Source organism: Urocitellus parryii, chromosome 1 (genome assembly GCF_045843805.1).
Source record: "Urocitellus parryii isolate mUroPar1 chromosome 1, mUroPar1.hap1, whole genome shotgun sequence".
Lineage (NCBI taxonomy): Eukaryota > Metazoa > Chordata > Mammalia > Rodentia > Sciuridae > Urocitellus > Urocitellus parryii.
In genome coordinates this window covers 138344461-138365386 of record NC_135531.1, presented here as the reverse complement: position 1 = coordinate 138365386, position 20926 = coordinate 138344461, and the positions used below count along the sequence as shown (strand labels likewise).

At 46.8% G+C, this 20926-nt stretch overlaps 1 protein-coding gene across 2 annotated transcripts in view; it reads left to right on the top strand.

The window, feature by feature from the left end:
• The window catches only part of Anxa6 (annexin A6), a 52184-nt gene extending 31467 nt beyond the window's left edge, over positions 1–20717 (top strand). The window contains exons 15-26 of one of the 2 annotated variants that reach the window (XM_026400141.2): positions 1069–1150; positions 2149–2243; positions 3175–3288; positions 3377–3467; positions 4216–4295; positions 4769–4822; positions 10993–11010; positions 12008–12101; positions 13279–13374; positions 16210–16268; positions 17739–17861; positions 20288–20717. In XM_026400141.2, the coding sequence (XP_026255926.1) occupies positions 1069–1150; positions 2149–2243; positions 3175–3288; positions 3377–3467; positions 4216–4295; positions 4769–4822; positions 10993–11010; positions 12008–12101; positions 13279–13374; positions 16210–16268; positions 17739–17861; positions 20288–20347 (966 nt within the window). In that variant the 3' untranslated portion in view covers positions 20348–20717. The remainder of the gene's footprint in view (positions 1–1068; positions 1151–2148; positions 2244–3174; positions 3289–3376; positions 3468–4215; positions 4296–4768; positions 4823–10992; positions 11011–12007; positions 12102–13278; positions 13375–16209; positions 16269–17738; positions 17862–20287) is intronic. The other variant, XM_026400142.2, reaches the window with a different exon arrangement.
• The last annotated feature ends 209 nt before the right edge of the window (positions 20718–20926 follow it).

The window sequence follows — 20926 nt, the reverse complement described above, 5'->3', positions numbered from 1 at the left end:
GCTGAGACAAGAGGACCCCAAGCTCCAGGCCAGTCTCAGCAACTTAGCAAGACCCTGTTTCAAAATATGAAAAATAAAAAGGGCCAGGAATATATCTCAGGAGTAAAACACCCTCGGGTTCAACCCCCCAGTACCAAAAGAAAAAAAGAGCGAAGAGAGCTGGCTCTGAGTTCAGAGCTTTTGGCAAGCGATGATGTCTTGTGAAATTTGGTCATAGTTAACATTGTTGTTTTTTGTTTTTATTACATTTTCATGGGTTATCGGCTTTTATAGCGTATGATACTTCCTAATTCGCTATAGTAATATAATTTTTTTCCAACCATTAATTCATTTAACAAGTATCTTTTGATGCCTATTATGAGTCAGGCACTATTGTGGGCACAAGAGAGTATATACAAGGACAAAATGGGGAAAAAAATTATCTTTGTCCTTTAAATGTATTCAAATGCACTTCAAACGAATGGGTTGGGTCTTAGTAGCTCAGTGGTAGAACATGTGTATAGCATGTGGAGACCCTGGGCTCCACCCCCAGCACCAAAATAAAAACAAAAACAGATATGTCTAAGTAAAACAGAAAAGAAGTTGACTCAGGGAAAATATTAAGACTATCACGGGGAATATGCAAATGTAGAAACTAGTGTGAAGGTCACTTGGGGGTGACTGAAATTTGGGAAACTCTGTTATAATATTTCAGAACACTTTGGCTGCCTTTTTAGGGGCAGTGACTCTAACGGGCAACAGGGCCCTAGAGATAGGGTGGCATTCTGAAGGATTGGGGGGCCCAAATGGAGTACGCAGTCCCAGGAAACTGAGACAGGTTGAGTCCTTTAGCAGAAGCCGACTCCTTTTCCCTGACCAGCTCTTGCCCTGCTCCAGGCCTGAGACCACCTCTCTCCTCTGTCCCTCTCAGCTCTGGCTCAGGGTCTGTCTGCTGTGCCTTTCCCCTGCCTCTTTTCCCCAAGCTGCTTGGTTTGGAGCTCACGGGGAAGGCTCCCCCTTCGCATGCTCCTCTCTGGCCTGGCTCTGGAGCCTCTAGACAATTGCTCAGGCTCTTTCTGCTTCTCACAGCTTAAGGGAACCGTGCGCCCAGCAGGTGACTTCAACCCTGATGCAGATGCCAAAGCCCTGAGGAAAGCCATGAAGGGACTTGGTAAGGAGCACATGAGGGCAGGGTTGGCCTCTGGGGCAGCAGTGTGGCAGGTTTAGCAATGGGCTGGGCAGGACCCAGGGATGGGACATTCAGCTACTGTCTGCATAATGAGGAGGCCAGGTCTTCACCCTCCTGGAGCCTCCTGGCTCCTTCAGTGGGGAAAGGAAGGGCACGAGAGGGCTTATAAGGAACTTGGCAGGCGTCTTTCCTGGAGACCAAGGTGCCCTCCAGGGCCTTAGGTGCAATATACTGGGGTGAAAGAAAGTATTAGGTCATAAAGCCTGGATTTGTGCTGTGGCTTTGCTGCTGACTCACGGTGTGACTTAGTCCTAAGTCCTTTAACTGTTCTGGGTAAAATGAGGGCGATGACCCAGTAGTTGAGAAACCCAGTCCTGGGATGAGAGCGCCCCCTGCTGGTCAGCGCTTCTAGGCTAGCATTTGCTTGTGGAAAAAGCCCCACAGCACCCAGCTGGACCTGTGCTCAAGAAAACCCAGCTGGGGACAGAGTCAGGGCTTTGGCTTCCATCACCTTTTCTCCTCCTCGCTGTTCAACAGCAACTCCCAGTAGGCTTTAGGGAAAGTCCACTCTTCCAGGGCCTCATTTCTATTTGTCTCATGGGAATAATATCTATCATGCATATCTAGGTCTGTAAGATGATAGATGTAAAAATGAGTCCTGTGCCAGATCTGAGGTTGATGGCACTGTCTGAGCCAAGATTAGAACCAATGTTAACTATGACCAAATTTCACAAGACTCCCAACCCAATCCTCTCTCCCCTTGTAGGTATCCCTTTTTCTCAACCAGTGACTTGACAGAAGGAAGCTGGGAGGGAGCTAGGGGAAGTCAGTGGCCTGAGCCAAAGGCAAAGGGCCTGCAGGGGCTCAGGAGCACATGACTGCCTGGCGAGATTTCTACCCAGATGGGGACCATCACTGGGGGGACATGGAGAAGCTGAGCCGTAGGCCTTCCTCTGAGGCATGTGGCTTTGATGATTCAGGAACCGACGAGGACACCATCATTGATATCATCACTCACCGCAGCAATGCCCAGCGCCAGCAGATCCGGCAGACCTTCAAGTCTCACTTTGGCCGGGTAAGGGCCTCCCCGCATCCACGCAGCTCCCCTTTGAAACTCATCCCCTCACAGGCAGCTCTGCACTGTTGGGCACAAATATCTTCATGGCAATAGGAACCTCGAGTGATTAGATGATCTTGGAATGTCTCCAGTACTGGGTTCGGGCTGCCGCAGACATACCTCTTGGCTCCCCCAGTTCCTTGCTATCAGTGACACTTGTGCGAGATGACACAGTAGAGGCAGAAGCTCAGCATGGGTCCCCGATCAGGATATGAGTGTTTTCAGATGGTGCTTTGGGGGACTTGCAGTTCCTCTGTGCAGAGAGAGAGAGCTGGCTTCAAAGCCCCAAGGCTGAGTGTCAGTGATTATCGCACCTTGGTGGCACCTGGCTTAGGCTGATGAGTTTCCCCCAAGATGGAAATGATGTCCTGCAGCATTGCCTCCCAGGAGAGCAGGTCTGCTTCTTGGTTCTTTTTCTCCCACTCTCTTTAACTTCATCTGAATAATGAATGCAAGCCTGGTGCATTGGTTCATGCCTGTGATCCTAGTGATTCTGGAGGCTGAGGCAGGAGAATTGCAAGTTTGAGGCCAGCTCCAGCAACTTAGCAAGACCCTTTTTCAAAATAAAAATTAAAACAGGCTGGGGGTGTAGCTCAGTGGTAGAGCTCCCCTGGGTTCAATCCCCAGAACCAAAAAAAAAAAAAAAAAAAAAAACACAAAATAGGGCAAGGGATGTGGCTCAGTGATTGAATGCCCCTGAATTCAATCCCAGATACTACCCCCCGCAAAAAAAATATAAATATATAAAATTCAACATCAGCAAGACAGACAGACTCCTGTGACTTTCCCACAGGGAGATCCTGTTTCCTCATTTCCTATCTTCTCCCTGTCCTGGGTAACGAGTGAGCAAGTTTTGATGTTGGCATGACCTTGGCCCTGCCCTTTGTAGGACTTAATGGCTGACCTGAAGTCTGAGATCTCTGGAGACCTGGCGAGGCTGATTCTCGGGCTCATGATGCCACCAGCCCATTATGATGCCAAGCAGTTGAAGAAGGCCATGGAGGTATAGTGTGGGCACCAGTCTCTGCTGGTTCTGGTGGGGCACAGAGGTCAGGACAGTGGCCAAGATCGTCTTTGCCTGGATGTTCTAGGGAGCTGGCACGGATGAAAAGGCTCTGATCGAAATCCTGGCCACTCGGAACAATGATGAAATCCGGGCCATCAATGAGGCCTACAAGGAGGGTAAGTCTGGGGAACTGGGCCTAATGCTGCTGGGAGGCAGGTGGAAGAAAAGCCAGGGCCCTCTGCTCTCAACCTCAGCCTCAACTCCACCCACAGCTCGAGCCCATCTCCTTTCTCTCAATTCACGAGGCTTGGATAAGCCCCTTGGGTGTGCCCAGCCCTGTGTCTGGAGAAAGACAGAGGTGTCCCAGTAGGACAAAGGCCTGGCAGTAGAAGAAGGTTTGGAAGGAGGTGAGAAGAGAGAGCTTCCCAGCCCACTAAAGAGAGTGAGAGAGACTTCATGGTGTGTGGCCTGAGCAGCTGTCCAGGGCCCACCATCAGCAGGGTCTTCTGCTTAAATGCACACTCTGCTGTTGCTATCTTCAAATTCTTAGTGCTTAAACAAGTGGCCTCTTATTTTCATTATGAAAAGCTGCAGACAGTTTTTCTCTTATAAACAGTTTATAGTAGAATTTTTGAGTAGGGGAGTGACATGGTCACAGTTGTGCTCTTGGGTCTAGATAGAGGTTTTAAGGGAGAGAGGTGAGATACTATGAGACCTCAACCAGCATGTAAGCAGAAGGATGCAGAGGAGGTGAGGGTTGATGGGAATACCAGTTGTCTTACAAAATCAGGAGAAGGATGACTGGATGCCCCCGAGAGTTGACTACACACCCCTTCATTCCCACCTCTCCTTGCTAACAACTGCCCTGGCCCAAGTTTGAGCTTTTTGGCCAGCAGGTGCCCACACCCCCTTTCTCTGTCTCAGACTATCACAAGTCCCTGGAGGATGCCCTGAGCTCAGACACATCTGGCCACTTTAAGAGGATCCTCATTTCTCTGGCCACGGTGAGTGCATTCATGGGGCCTGGGAGGAGGGGAAGCATGACTGAGTGTGAGAGAGGAGTCTCCCTTCTTGACTTCTCAGTGTCTCACCACCTACCCTTGTTGTTCACTTCTCAAAGCTGGCTTGGTGCCACCTTCTCCAGGCAGCCCTCTTTGATGGCCATCAGCATGGCTTTTGGACTCCCAGCTCATAGAACAAGACGACATGGGTAACCTCCTCCTGTGATGTTACCCAGGAGCTTCCTCCACCATCTCTTGAATGCCTCATAACCCAAGTATCAGGCCTCATCCACAAATATTGAGAGCTCACTGTGTCAGGCATGGCTCTAAGTGCCGCCACCACCTATCCTAGAAGGCAGAATTATTGTCCCTGTGTTACAGATAAGGAAAGGAATTTGGGAAGATGGAACTGGGGGTGCTGAGGGACAGGATGGGTGCATGTATAGGGACTGATCTTCTCAATGGTCTTGTTGCAGGGAAACCGTGAGGAAGGAGGAGAAGACCGGGACCAGGCCCGGGAAGATGCCCAGGTGAGACCCCGGACCACCATTAGCTGGGCTCTTCTGAGAAGCCTCTCCAAGTGACGTCAGGCCAGGCCCTGGCAGTCTGGAAGTGGGGTAGACTCCTGCAGAGATGTCGCCGATTTGATTGGTGGACTCTTAGACTCTGGGCCCCTCTATTTCCACCCTTTAGAACTGAGACTTTAAGATTTTCAGAATGAGATTTGGCGGTAGATGCTAGTCTTCCTGGCATTTCCTATGTGAGCAGTAGGTTCCTCGGAATGGGAAGGGATGTACAGATGACCCAGGTCAAACCTTTCAAGTTACAGTTGAAAAACAGAGGCCAGAATGGGTGAATGTCTTCTGGAGAAAGTCACACAGCAAACCAGTGGCCCAGGTAGAATTGACCTAGAGGGAGCAGGCTTGGGATCTTGCTGGGAAAGAGGACTTATTATCTATCAAATGGGGTTGAGGTTGAAGAGAGTGTCCTGGGAGAAGCCCAGGGCTGGCAACTCTGTTATGCTCCGTGCATTCTGTTGTGTCTGAGCATGTATCCAGAGTGGTACATGCTCAGCAATACTCAGTGAGTATTTGTTGAATGATTATGGGGGAGGGTTTCACCAGGATCTCTTAGCCACTCAGCTGCTGCCCAGATTCTTAGGCCAGGAAGCTTAGGTCTAGAAATGCCTTCTCCAGAGGCTGGACAACCCCCAATTTTTTCCCCCTGATGGTTCCTATGAATGCACGGTCCCTACTGAGGCTATCTGAATTGTCCCTATTGACCTGGGTCTTGATCTCAGCATCCACTGGCCTGACCCAGAACCTGTCTCCATCTCTTCTGCCTGCCCCATCCCCACCCCCTCAAAATCTCAATGTCTTGGGATTGGACAGAGACACTACAAACTGCAAATCCAGCCCCTTATTTTATAGCTGATAGGTAGAAAATGGATTGAGAGTCAGGGCAGCAACTTTTCTGTTCCTGGCTGCAACCACAGATGTGTGGTATGTTGCAACAGTTAATGAGCTAGAAAAATCCTTAGCGGCACCCCAGCAAGTACAATTGCAATGATTAGAATGCATGCTTTATACTGAGCATAATGCTGAACTCTTCTATGTCGATTATGTTTTCTGTTTGTACTGGGGGAAAATGAAACTCCTAAACTTTTCTAAGGGAAGTTTCTAAGAGTAGTGGCGTTGGTTTGATTTGAACTCGGTCTTGCCTGACTCCAAAGTTTATCCTTAATATCATTTAGAATCCTCCAGGACCCAGTCCAGAAATTTCCCCTGAAGCTTAGCAAAACAGGTAGCAGTTGTCTAGAGGTCTTGCCCTTGCTTTGGAATACAGTTGTCAGGAGCTGCAGGGTTCCTAGCTGAATCGTGGGATGTCATTTATATTCTGGGCACATTTATGGGATAGTCAGGAAACCCAGCCAGACACAATCGCAGGTTGGTGTGAACACAATTTACTCACTTATTCAACAGATGTTTATTAAGTATTACAGTGTGCTGTGAGGGGGCTTTTGGTCTTAGCTCTCTTCCTGAATCCATCCCCATCCCAAAATTCAACCTTCCAGGGAATGCTTCTGCCTGGTGCCTGGTCTGCCTGTGAGCTTAAGCTTCCAATGGACACTATCAGGGGGCAGTGGGGGGCAGCTGGTTTGCAGGAGAGAAAGGGAGAGAGAGAACCTGAATGGAAGCAATTGAGACCCTTGAGCCAGAGTCCTGCCTAAATCAGCTGCTTCTCCAGATTAGGGTGATAATCCCCCATTTTAGGATGGACCCATTTTCTTATAAAACAGATTTTTTTTTAAAAAAAAAAAGTTTTTTTAAGATATTGATGGATCTTTATTTTAGTCATTTATTTATATGTGGTGCTGAGAATCGAACCCAGTGGCTTGCAATGCTAGGCAAGCATTCTACCGCTGACCCACAATTGCAGCCCTATAAATAGAATTTTATTGTTGTTGTTTCATAAGTAATGCATATTCTTTTACAGAAACTAGAAAATAGAGGAAAAGAAAACCTATAGTCTACTTGCACATATTCAAATTGTTTTTCTGTAGATATATAAAAGTAGATCTAGAACATTTAAAAATTAGTATTCTAGGGACTGGAGTTGTGGCTCAGCGGCAGAGCGCTCGCCTAGCACAGGTGAGGCCCTGGGTTTGATCCTCAACACCACATAAAAATAAATAAGTAAAATAAAGGTATCATGTCCAACTACAACTAAAACATTAATATTTTTTTAAAAAATAGTATTCTATGCATATTGCTGCATATATTCTTAGAGAGCAGCAACAGTTAATGGCCAATACTATTCCATCTGAATCCACTGTACTTTATTTATCCAAGCCCTCTACCTCGTATCCAAGACTGTTAACACACTCATGATCATTTTCATTAGAGTACATTTCTAGAGGTGTAGTGGGAAGGCTAGAGCAAAGTGTCTATAAAAATCAAAGGCAGTTGATAGGCAGGACCAAGTTTCCCCCTCAGAAAGATAATGCCTTTCGGTTCTTAGCAGTTTGGTGTGCTTGTTTTGACTGCCTCCTCCCCCAGCCTCTTCCTCTGCACATCTGGAGCAGCAGCAGGTTCTCAGAGTCTATTATTAACAGAGTGACTGCATGTCCAGTTTCCACCTTTTACCACACAGTAACTGTCAATAGCCTCCTCTTTCCCCTTTAGCGTTCTGGTTTGAGCAATAAGCAATGTAGATAACCTAATTATTACAGGCCCACAATGAAAAGAAGCATTATAGTTATTTTTAGATAATCAATCCCCGGAGATTTTTTTTTTTTTTTTTTTGTACCAAGGATTGAACCCAGGTGTGCTTAGCCATGAGCCAAATCCCCAGCCTTTTTATTTTACTTCATGCACCCCCCCACTCTTTTTTTTTTTTTTTTTTTTTTCTGAGACAGGGTCTTGCTAAGTTGCTCAGGGCCTTTCTAGGTTGCTGAGGCTGGCTTTGAACTTGTGATCCTTCTGCCTCAGCCTGCCAACCCTCTAGGAATTATAGGTGTGTATCACTGAGTCCGGCCAATCCCCAGATTTTTTAATGATATAACAGCTGTATTGAAATATAGTTCAAATACTATGCCATTGACTCATTTATAGTGTACAATTCAGTGAATTTTACTATCTTCACAGATGTATACAACCGACACCACAATCGATTTAAAACATTTCTTCACCCCTAGCAGAAGCTCTGTACATATTGACAGTCACTCATTTTCTCCCATGCCCCTAGCCCTAAGCTACCTCTAGTCTGCTTTCTGTGGCTAGATTTGCCTATCCCTGACATTTTGTGTCAGTAGAGCCACACACCACATGGCCCTGGGTGACTGTCTTCTTCCGCTTAGCATCATGGTTTCAAGGGTCATCCACCCTGCAGCATGCATCTGTGTCTGTTTCTTCCCATTGCAGAGTACTCTCTTGAGGAACTGCCCAGATTAATTTTTGCAGGAAGTAGCTGAGCTAAAAGGAAAAGCTTTTGTGGGGAATATTATTTTAATCTTCCACCACATTTTTCTTAGAGGTTCTGGGACTTGAACCCAGGACCTTGCACATGCTAGACAAGCACTCTACCACTGAGCTACAGCCCCAGACCTTATCTTAATTTTATTTTTGAAACAGGCTCTTGTTAATTTGCCCAGGCTGGACTCCAACTCACAATCTTCCTGCATCAGCTTCACCTCGGTCTCCCCGAGAAGCTGGGAGTAGAGGAGTGCACCACCACACCTGGCTCCCGCTACCTTTTTTTTCGTATTATAGATGTTATCGTCTTAAAGTTGCCTTGGAAAAAATACATCCGGGGTTGTCTGACCCGAATAAATAAGAATATTTAGCACTTTATATTATTTTAAATATTTTTTTAGTTGTCATTGGACCTTTATTTAATTAATTAATTTAATTATATGTGGTGCTGAGAATTGAACCCAGTGCCTCACGCAGCCAGGCAAGCGCTCTACCTCTGAGCCACAAGCCCAGCCCATTTGTTTTATTTTTTTAAACGCTGCCCCATCCCCACTTTTTTTTCTCTCTTTTTTTTAAGTAATACGAAGTTTGTTTGTTTGTTTGTTTTTTGCTTTTTGCGTGTTTTTTTAGTGCTCAAACTAAAATTTTTTTATAAAATACATGTAACATAAAATTAACTGTACTTATTGTTTTTAAGTATACAATTCATTGGTACCAAGTACATTCACATTCTGGGACAAGAATTACAACTATCTATCCATCTCCAGAATGCTTTTTATTTTGCAAAACTGAAATCTAAACCCACTAACCAGTAACTGCCCATTTCCCTTTCCCCTGGTCCCTGGCAACTGCCAATCAACTTCCTGTCTGTGAATTTGCTTCATGTAAGTAGAATCAGACAGTGTTTGTCCCCTTGTGGCTGGCTTCTTTCACTTGGCACAATGTCCTCAAGATTTAACTGGATTGTTTTTAATACAGTTTTCAATACAGTATTTAAAAACCAGAAGCTGTTCATAATCCTAGTAATCCTGACAAGTCCTGTTTGACATTTACACAGATAAGTAAAGTAATATTCCCACAATGGGAAAGGTAATCATGACATTTCAGAATGAATAAAAGAAAATGCTGAAGTTTTTCTTCACATTCCTTCCCAAAGGAATCCATAGTCAACCATATCTTGGTAATTTCTGATGTACTTCAAAGTAAGCAGGGGACTGTTTATTTATTTTTTAATCTAGATAAGAGGAACACAGTTATATACAATAAGTGTGTTCTATTTTATATTTCTATATCAGTTAGATGGAAGTGCCTTATTAGCATTGTAGATCAATCTCATTCTTTCATTGTTGTTTTTGTTTTTTCCTCTTCCAGGGCCTTGCTCATGCATCCCAGACTAATTATATTTATTCTTTTTTAAAAATTTTTTAGTACTGGGGATTGAACTCAGGGGCACTCTCCTTCTGAGCTTCATATCCAGCTGCCATCACCACCCCCTGCCTTCTTTTTTTTTTTTTTTTTTTTTGAGACAAAGGTATCTCACAAAGTTGTTGAGGCTACCCTCAAACTTGAGATCCTCCAGCCTCAGCCTCCCAAGTGGCTGAGATTACAGGCATGCACCACTGCACCTGGCTCAGTCTTATTCTTTTTTAATTTTTTAAAAATATTTTTTAGTATCAATGGACCTTTATTTTACTTATTTATATGTGGTGCTGAGAATCAAACCCAGGGCCTCACACATGCTAGGCAAGCGTTCTACCACTGAGCCACAATCCCAGCCCTCAGTCTCATTCTTTTTAAAAAGTTGTGTGGATTATTTCTCTTGATTGGCTAAACCATACCCTGTTTTGTTTTGTTTTCTCAATTGCAAAGAAGGCTGCAGTGAGCATATTTTTAATTATTTTCAGGCCTTGCCCCATTTTGTATTATGGGGTGGAAGACTTGCCAGTCCATCTCTAGGGCACACTCCTAGCGATGTTATAGCTCAACCAAAAGCCATGTGCATTCCAAGTTATGATAGACATTTTAACTTATGCAATAAAAGAAGTTTTCCAGGGCATAAGAGTGTTGTTTATAAAGATTAGGATTTCATTCTATCCAAGAGAATAAAGTAGTCAGCAAAGAGTCAAGGAAGAAAGCAAAGGTGACATCGTCTGGGTACACAAAGGCCACCTGCTTTTGTTCCCAAGCACAGCCACCGACTGCTGTGCTGTGCATTAGGAAGAATCCTGTGAAATGCCTTCCCCACCCTGCAGCTAGGCCGTCACCCCCAGGTAGATCACCCCCCAGAAGCCTTGGCCATCCTGTCCCTATGCCACAGACGTTAACTCTGAACGTGCTAACAGGTGCAGAGCACTTTGCACCTTGCGTGTTACCTTCTCAGTAGCTCTGTGGGGAATGATAGGGTTTCTTTCTCCCAATTTTCTGACAGGCAAACTGAGGCCTGGAGCCAGCTCCAAGTTACCTGGAGGGAAGGACACACTTCTGTGTCTTTCTCTTATCCCCAGGGGCACATGTTTTTAGTTATTTTCAGGCCTGGCCCCATTTTGAGCTTTAGCCCAAAGATCAGAGACAGGCATTTTCCCCTCCTGTCCCTCATAGTGGTCCCAGGGTTTCTTGGGGACCTTGGCCACTCCCCCTGCCTCCCAGGAGCCCCAGAGCCAACCTCTGCAGCCTCTCTGACTCTTGCCTTCCCCTCTCTCCCTCCTCTCTCTCCTCCCCGCTCTCAGGTGGCTGCTGAGATCTTGGTGAGTGTCCCGATCTTCATCTGGATGTTAACAGCCTCAGTAAAGTCTGTGCTTTGGGGCTGGGCAGTGATCTGGGGGCCTTGCTCTGCAGCTTCTCTCTCTCCCCTTCAGGGCCCCTTAAGGACCCTGCTGGGAAAACATGGGCCAGGCAAGTGTTTCCCCAAATTTGCTGGTTCATCTCTGGCACAATTTGGGCTCCTTAACCACCGGCTATGATTGTTTTCTTTAAGTCCACTCACTTGTTTGTTAACCTAAAATGAGTTATTTCAAAGGGAGTTAAGTGGATGTAAATAGAACTGTAGCCAACTATAAGATAACTGTGGAAGCATACACGTAGATGTATTAAAATGTCTGCCTTGCGGGGCGCAGTGGCTCACGCCTGTAATCCTAGTGGCTCAGGAGGCTGGGGCAGGAGGATCATGAGTTCAAAGCCAGCCTCAGCAAAAGTGAGGTGCTAAGCAACTCAGTGAGACCCTGTCTCTAAATGAAATACAAAATAGGGCTGGGGATGTGGCTCCATGGTTGAGTGACCCTGAGTTCAATCCCTGGTACCCCACCTCCAAAAAAAAAACTAAAATGTCTGCCCTTGACTCTATTTGGGGAAACACTGACTAGGCCAATTTTCCTTGTTTGTGTGCATGTACACATTCCCCAGAGGGGCTCTCTAATTGGAGGACAGAAGGCAGGAGAACCCTGAGTCTCTGTGCCCAATGCCAATTTGGTCCGTCCCCTGGGCCCCAGTCCCCAAGGCCAGGGTGGAAACACCCAGTGCCGAGCCCATGAGTGTGCCCACTGGGCCTCTGGGACCTGAAGAGGGGAATGTGGAGGTCACTGTGCTGGAGGCTGAGGAAAAGGAGGCCAACCTCAGCCTCTTCCAATGGCGGCTGGATCAGCCCCGCTTCCAACTGCCTCAGCCTCTCAGATAGGAAAGTGGATCATAACCGGGACTTTCTTATGTCTCCCCTCCCAAATCCTTGTCCCTACTCGGGCTCTGCAGGAAATCGCAGATACTCCCAGCGGAGATAAAACTTCCCTGGAGACTCGGTTCATGACGATCCTGTGCACCCGTAGCTACCCGCACCTACGGAGAGGTAAGGCCCAACTCCTTCCAGTTCAGCAGGAAGAGTTCCAATCCAGCAAGAGCCTCTCAGCTCTCTGTGAAGAGGAACCTGTTGCACACTGTCTGCCTCCCTATTCCTGCAGTGGTAGGGAACGCTGTGGCTAATGGGGACGCTGTGGCTAATGGGGACACAGGCACCCTGGCATATCATCAGCCTCGGGCCATCTCCCTTCACCTCCTTAAGAGAAGCAGGTGAGATGCCTGGGATAAGGTCTGGCAAGTGGATTTCACCTCAAAGGCCAACACTGGCGGATTGGAAAGGAGCTGCTGTGTTGAGAAGGCTTCTGAGGTTCAGTGTCAGAATCCATTGGTGATACCTGCTAGGAGCAAGGCAGTGAGGGGCGGTGGTCACACAAGACCATATGTAAGTGTTTGAACCACAGGCCGCCACACACACAGGCACACCTGTGTGTAGGGGCCCTTGCATGAGAAGACCATAAAGTGCCCTTTCCACTAAAGCAGCTGAATATGCATTCGTCTGGCACATTTCAGTACAGCTGGTGCTTTAACATAGTGGCTGAAAGAATGGACTAGGGCACTGAACCACCTTGAAATGAATCCCCCACTTATCAGCCATGTGGCTCTGGGCAAGTTTCTGAATCTTTATACCTAAATCCCTTACCTAGGAATTGGGATTTTCCTTCTGCCTCATGTGATTGTTGTGAGAACACAAAACACAATACATGTCAAGCACGTAGCACCGTCCTTGGCCCATGTGCTCCCAAGGGTTGTACTCAAGACTGGTCTTAGTGTCCCCACTTGACCCATGAGGAAAAAAAAGCCCAGAGTGGGAAAGGGTTCACCTAAGGTCACTCAGTGAGCCAGAGGCAGAGCCATGACCAACATGCCTGTTCCCTTTACCACACCAGCCTGGGTCCTTTGTTCTTGTCCAAGTCTTAAGGGCTTCCAGCCAGCCTGGGGGCTCTGGCCTGGCACAGATTTGGCACTGAGCCCACAGCAGCCTTGAGGTCAGAATTCTCTCTCACCAGGGTCTTGCCTGGTGTATTTAGCCTGTCTGTGGCCACTTCTGCTCCCCTTTCCTCTTCTCCAACACAGCCTGTGGGCAGAGCTGAGTGGGGCTGGGGAGTGGTGATCTCCCTCTCTGAACTGAAGCTCACTGTCACCTCTGGGGCTTCTCTTGGGGTCAGTCTTCCAGGAGTTCATCAAGATGACCAACTATGATGTGGAGCACATCATCAAGAAGGAGATGTCTGGGGACGTCAGGGACGCTTTTGTGGCCATCGGTAACTGACAGGGACCAAGGGAAGGGACTGGGGAAACTGGGAACACGGCCAGCTTCCCTGAAAGAGTGCCACCTTAGCAGCTTCCTGTGCTACTGGCTCTGGAGAGTGAATTCTGTCTAAGGTCACCTCCAGGGTTTCTGCCAGTTGAGATTGTTGGGAGCATCATGAGGATCTGTTCCAGGCTGCAGGACAGGATGCAAAACCAGCCCTGAGGAGGACAGGGAAGAACTTGGTGTCCTGCAGGACTAGAATGTATATACAAACAGTCACACCCACCACACATGCACACACAGGACACTAAGGACATGCACATGCAGGATATATTCACACATGACACACTGCACACACACTGCACACACACGCACTCTTTCCTCCTCCCAATACCTCTCTTTGGTTCCTCTTTTCCTGCATAAATCAAGTTCTTGACTTTAAAGAAGTCTTTCCCTTTTGGATCTGTATTTCTCTATGTGTAAGCATGAGTAAATAGATAGGAGCAAGGGTTGCGCGCCTAGCTATTGACTTTATTCGTGTTTATTACTGGCATCCTATTTCATGTGCTATTAAAAGGATGCATTGATGCATGTACTTTCCTTATCTCGCCAGGAGGTGTCAGCGGAAGGATTTCCCATAACTGCCATCCATTATAAAATGCATCTGGACTTCAGAGATGCTAATGTGGAAGAAAGGTGGTTTGGATTAGATGGATAGAAATGCTGTTGCTGTTGTTACTTACCACGTAATGGTTCTTTGCCACCGAGCGCAGTGTCCAGGAAGCCAGACGGCCTTGTGGTTAAAAACATGGGCTCCAGGGGGAGTCCCCGCTCTTCCACTTGCTAGCTGCGTGTTCTTGGGCAAGTCACAAAGCCTGTGTCTCAGTTTCCTTCTCTGTAAAATGGAGATAGCAATAATACCCAGCCTGTAGCGTATTTTCGTAATATTTAAATGAGTAAGTATATATAAAGTACTTAGAGCAGCACCCCTGCCACAAGGTTGCCACTGGCAACATGAGCATTTATTGTGATTTCCACCAGGTTCTGTGCAAGGTTCGTTGTGGTTTGGTCAGATCCTCACCAGATACTTCACAGAGGACAATGCTGAGGTTCAGAGAGAATAATGCTAACACGAGAACCAGGGGCCGCCTGAGTCCAAAACCCGTGTTCTTTTTTTTTTTTTCCTGTTTTTTTTAAATTTTTTTTTATTGTTGGTTGTTCAAAACATTACATAGTTCTTGATATATCATATTTCACACTTTGATTCAAGTGGGTTATGAACTCCCATTTTTACCCCATATACAGATTGCAGAATCACATAAAACCCATGTTCTTAACACCAGAATAATCAGCCTTTGGAGACTCCTTTGAATCTTGCCCTTCTCATGTTTCTTCCTCTTTCTTCTTTCCTCCCACCTTGAACATGTGTGCATGGCGTCATACCATACCAAACTATACCACTCCACCCATGGCAGTCACCAGGGTCCCTTGAGGCACATAGGCTATTACAAGGAAGGCTTGCAGGGTTGATTGTAGAGGAGAAAATTTTCTGCTCAATGTGCTCCTTAACTAGACTCACGAAGCCCTAGACCTAGAATCAGGGGAGGCTTCCTGGAGGTGGTGTTGTGATTGGAGGAGACGTGCACATCAAGTGCAACCTTGCAGGATGGGGTTTAGGGGAAGAATAAAATAAATAGGAAGCACATCCATATTAGGCAGACAAGACACAGAGGAATGTGCACTGTGTTCAGTGGGAGGGAGCAAGGGTGACTAGGGGGCAGGGGCTTTGGCTCTCAGGCCCAAGAGCTCATGGGGAACTGCATCAGGAGCTAAGCAGGGAGGTGTGTGATGTGATCTTTCCAGAGGGGCCTACGTGGGATTGTGCCTTTGGGGTAGTCAAGGCCAGCCTCTTGCTCCGGGGCCTCATAGATAATTTTCTCCCCAGAGTCTTACAGCTCTGCTCCTGGTGTTTAATCCTCCTCCTTAAGCTGAGACAGCCCCATTGGTCCTTGGAGCCTTGATATCAGGCAGCTGCAAACCCCAGAGAACCCCAGGCCTTGAAAAAGTGCTGTGTTGGTGACATTGGCTGTTGTGTGGGTGGGGTGCAGGGGCTGCCAGTGCAGCAAGAATCTGCAGGCCCTGGAGCAACAGTCAGCCCCAGGGATTGGCACAGTGCCTTAAAGTATACTGACAGTCATTCTTTGGGGTGCTATTCTCTAGATCAGTAGTTTTCAAACATCACTAGAGTAGGGAGAGCAGCTATCCTGGTTTGTACGGACTTTCAGTGTTAAGACAGGGAATGTACCCAGCAAACTGGGATGAGTAGGTCACCCACCTCCAGAGTTTCTGATTCAGCACATCTGGGGTGGGGCATGAGAATTTGCATTTTTACCAAGATCTCAAGTTACGTGGATACTGTCAGTCTGGGCATCGTACTTTTAGAACCACTGCTCAAAATGTCTCTAGAATCTAAGTCTCGAGAGGGGAGCCTAAAACCTGAGTTTTAAACAAGGTTCTCATGTGATTCTGATGTGCTTGAAAGTTTGAGGCCCTGTTCTTTGGGCTCAGAAGGGGTTAATTCCCTTGGAATCCTCTTCTGACCTGGGTGAGCTGCAAGCATCTTAACTGGAAGTGAGTTGCGGTCCAGTGAGAGCCAGGCCTAGGAAGGAGCAAAGGAGGTGCCATTGGGAAGAGGAAGTGAAGCTGTCATCCCCTGAGTGACCCTGGGGTTTGCAATGATCTGCAGGCCCTGGTTGGGAGAGTGGGGTAAGAGGGAAATTCCAGCACAGAGCCTGGGTGCACAGCTCTGACTAAATTCCCTGCATCTCCCTCCTCTCCCCACCAGTTCAGAGTGTCAAGAACAAGCCTCTCTTCTTTGCTGACAAACTTTACAAATCCATGAAGGTAAGAAAGTCTTGTTTATTTCTTTCCCTTCGGGCACTGACTTTCATGTACCCACAAACACAGACGTGCACATACCCCGGATCAGGACTTCTGGCCACTGTTTCTTACCTCTTGTTATTTAGCAGCATCTGCCCTTGTCTGGTTGCAGGATTGAAATTTTCCAGTAGCATTGATCTTGCTCCCCAGGGGACAGTTGACAATATCCAAACATATTTTGGATTGTCACGATTTGACGAGTGTTGCTCTGGGCATCTGCTGGGAGAAAGCAAGGGTGCTGTTAAACAACCCATAGTGCACAGGGCAGGTCCCCACCACAAAGAAATCATCTGGCCCCAAGTGCTGAAGTTGAGAAACTTGCTGTGGGGACAAAGGGCTGAGTCCTCTATCAGAGTTCACATTCTAGCAGGTGACAACATCTCTTGACAAATGATTATCCAGGATCACAAGTCCTTAGCCCTCTTCTTCCTGAAAATTCCAGGCCATGCTGGCCACATTCCAAGCCCAAACACTGAAATCTCAACTGCTGACAGAGTCAGGCAAGTGGTTTGGTGGGAAGGAGTCTGAGACCCCACTCAGCCTAATCCCCAAGCATGGTAGCCGTTTATTGAACACTTACCATGTGCCAAGTTTTGTGCCAATTGTTTACCTCCCTGAACACAGTTGACCCTCCCAGCAACCCTATGAGGTCATGGTAGTATCCTCATTGTATAAGGAGGAAACTGAGGCCCACATAGGTGAAAACTTCACCCACATTTACATGGCTCCTAAGTGGCGGAGCTGGGGGCAGAGGCAGGCCCTGGCTGCCTGTACCTTCCGTGCCCAGTGCCAGCTTCTTGGGCCCTGTACCATTTCCTAGGGCTGCTATAGCAAATCACAAGAAATTGGGGGACAACAGAGACTTATTCTCTCAGAGTTCTGGAGGCTAACAATCAACCTGGGCCAGGTTGATTCCCTGGAAGCGCTGAGGGAGGAACCCCCCCATACTACTCTCCCAACTTCTGGTGGTTGCCAGAAAGCCCTGGCACATGTGTTTTATGGATGTACCAATTCGATCTCTGCCTTCATCTTCACATGACATCCTCTGTGTGTGCGCTCCTGTCCCCTCACTAATAAAGACACCAGTTACTAGGGCCATACCTAATGCAGTATGACTTCATCTTAACCGATCACATGTGCAGAGACTGTTTTTAATATTTATTTTTTAGTTGTAGTTGGACACAATACCTTTGTTTTATTTATTTATTTTTATGTGGTGCTGAGGATCGAACCCAGGGCATCGCACACGCTAGGCAAGTGCTCTACCGCTGAGCCAGGACCCTAGCCCCATAGGGGACTTTTGGTCAGGACTATTTGTGGGAAACAGAGGCAGTTTTGGAGAGCGAAAGAGAGAGACGCAGGTGGACACCACCATGTCCTTGCCTCACCGGCTCTGTCTCCTGCTCGTGTCTCTCTCTTTCCTGGCTCCAATAGGGCGCTGGCACAGATGAGAAGATGCTCACCAGAGTCATGGTTTCCCGGAGTGAGATCGACCTGTTCAACATCCGGCAGGAATTCATTGAGAAATATGACAAGTCTCTCCACCAAGCTCTCGAGGTAAGGGGACAGGTTTGCCAGGGGGTTACCTGGTAGAACAGCATGTGGCTCAGTGAAAGGAGACCACCTTACTGTTGATACCAAAACCAATTCCAGAAGAACCAAAAGTTCATAGCTAAAGATATTCAAATGAAAAAGCCTATTTTTTTTAACTTTAAAAATTTTTATTGGCTGGGGTTGTGGCTCAGTGGTAGAGTGCTTGCCTAGAATGCATGAGGCACTGGGTTCAGTCCTCAGCACCACATAAAAATAATAAAAGTAAAGATTTTTTTAAAAAAATAAAAAATAAAAATTTTTATTAAAGCACAATTCACATACCATAAAATTCAGAAATATTTAGTAAATTTACTGAGTTGTGCACCCATCACCACAGTCCAATTTCCAGATATTTCCATCATCCCACTAAGGTGCTTTCTACCTGCCTATTTCCACTCCCAGGTGTAGGCAGCCGCCAGGCTACTTTCTTTCCTCAAGATTTTGGGGACCTTAGGGGTCAAATCTTTCTATGAATTTGCCTTTTCTAAGTATCTCACATAAATGGTTTCATAGGGACCTTTTGTGTCTGGCTTCTTTACTTATGGAGCCCCCCCCCTTTTTTTTTTTTTTTGGTCTTGAGATTGCCCCAAATCTTAAGAGCTTGATGCTGTCTATACTTGCTTGACAGCCCTGTGGGTATCACAGGCAATGTCATGAAGACTTGATGGAAATTTAAATTGGTAGCACACCTTGAAAGGGCAATTTGTCAGTTTCAAAATTTGAAGTATGTGTACTTTTGACTGGGTAAATTCTACTTGTTGGAATTTATTCTACAGACATTAACCGTACATGTTCCCAAAGACATGTGGGAGAATAATTATGCCAGTATTGTTTATAGTAGCCAAACATTGGAAGCTGTCCATAAAGAACTGGTTAAATAAAATATGGTACAGGTTAAGCCTTCCTAATCTGACAACCTGAAATCTGAAATGCTCCAAAATTTAGAACTTTTTAAGCATCAACATGCAGTAGTATAAGTAGAAAATTTCATATCATGAAACTTAGTTTCATGGCACAGAACTATTTAAAACATTGTATAGAATTATTTAACACATTGTATAGATTTACCTTCAGGCTATGTGTGTAAGATGCATATGAAACATAAATGAATTTTATGTTTGAACTTGGATCCGATTCCTAAGACATCTCACTAATGTATGCAACATTTTTTTAAGAGAGAGAGAGAAAAAAATTTTTTTTGAATGTTTATTTTTAAGTTTTCGGTGGACACAACATCTTTATTTTTATGTGGTGCTGAGGATCGAACCCAGCGCCCCACGCATGCCAGGCGTTACCACTTGAGCCACATCCCCAGCCCTTCCAACATTTTTTTTAAAAATCCCCAATCCAGACACTTCTGATCTCATGAATTTTGGATAAGAAATACTCAACCTGTATATCCATATAATGGGATATAATACAGCCTTGAAAAAGTATGAGAAGGCTCTAGGTGTTGATTTGTCAAAAAGTACAGCCCAGGACAGGATATGTGTCCATTTGTGTAGAAGAGGGATGTATATGTATTTATATGTGTACATGTATTTGTATGTATACAGACTGTTGCTAGGAAATCATATCAAAATGTAGTAACAGTAGCTGCCTCCTGATTGGGGAATCTAGGGGCCAAGGATGGGAGGGAGACTTTTGGGTACAATCATCCCTTTGATCTGAATTGTTTACAATTATAACATTACTTTGAAAAAAAAATCACATATTAAGTACCCCAAAACTCCAGAAACCCACATATCATAAATAGGTTTTCGTAAGTGACAGGAGCCCTCTAAAGGGGGCTCTGTAGCATAGGCTACACTGGCCTTCCCCACTTGACAGTGGTGTGTCAGACCACTGTGCTGTGTGGTGAGTACAATGATGATCAAGCATGTCACCAGTGGGCTCAGCAGCGCTTATTCAGGTCACATGACTTGTGAGGGTAGGGTCTCTGTGGTGTGTGAGGGGAACCAAGGTGGGAAGGAAGCACTCTGCCTCCTAAGGTAAGATGGATGGCAGGAAGGTCCTTGGAGGAGAGGGCCCTGCTGCAGACAGGACCTGGGGCAGGTGCAGGGGCCTGTGGACAGCTGGAATAATGGGAGAAGGAGCCAAGAGGACAGTGCTGCCCCCAGGAGGACGGGAGGTGGGGTGCTGCAAGCTCTAGGGTCCAGAGGTCCTTGAAGCCAGGCCAAGAGCTGGCACATATTCCTGGGGGGTCACAGGGCCCCAGAAGGGACGTGATCACATTTATGCACAAGAGACCTCTCTGGCCTTCATATAATAGCTTTGTTGGTGACAGAGAATACAAGGGAGATGTCCAGGCTGGTGGGTAGTTAGGAGAAGAGGTGGGCATTCAGACAGAATTGTTTCCACTCACTCTACTTTCCCTCTGCCCCTGCCAGGGTGACACCTCCGGAGACTTCCTGAAGGCCTTGCTGGCTCTCTGTGGCGGCGAGGACTAGTACCACTGGCTTTGGAGTGTCCCTCTGCCAAGAAATGGTCAGCAGCGCTAGCTGCCGTGACCAGGCCGTTGTTCCAGATCCAGAGACTGAGGAAGGCATAAGGGTGGGGGGAGGGGTTAGGATGGGGCTCTTGTCTTCAACTGAGGCTTAGGAAAGTCTCCCACTCCCAGGGGTCATCAAGGTCCCAGCGACGGTCACTCCTGCTCATGCCCGAGCAGCTGAAGAACCATAGCCACAGGTCCCGTCCACCTCTGCTCCCTTGTTACCCCCTCTCCAGCCACCACCCCCACCCACCTCTGTCCCTTGCCACACCCGTGCCCTGGTTTGGGCTTTGTCAAATCCCAAAACATACTGAGCCTCCATAAAATGAGTGATGTGTGTGTGTTTTGAAAGGGGAGATGGTGGCAGGTGCCACTCAGCTTACTGGGAGTGGGGAGGGAGGAAGAAATTACTTTGGGCACATTGGCAACCTTCCCCCACCCTCAATCCCCACCCATCTCCATGGAATCTGTGCTGGAGGGCCAGGCCAGGCCTCAGGACCCTGGGTTCTTGCATCTGCCACATAGTTGCTTCTGACTT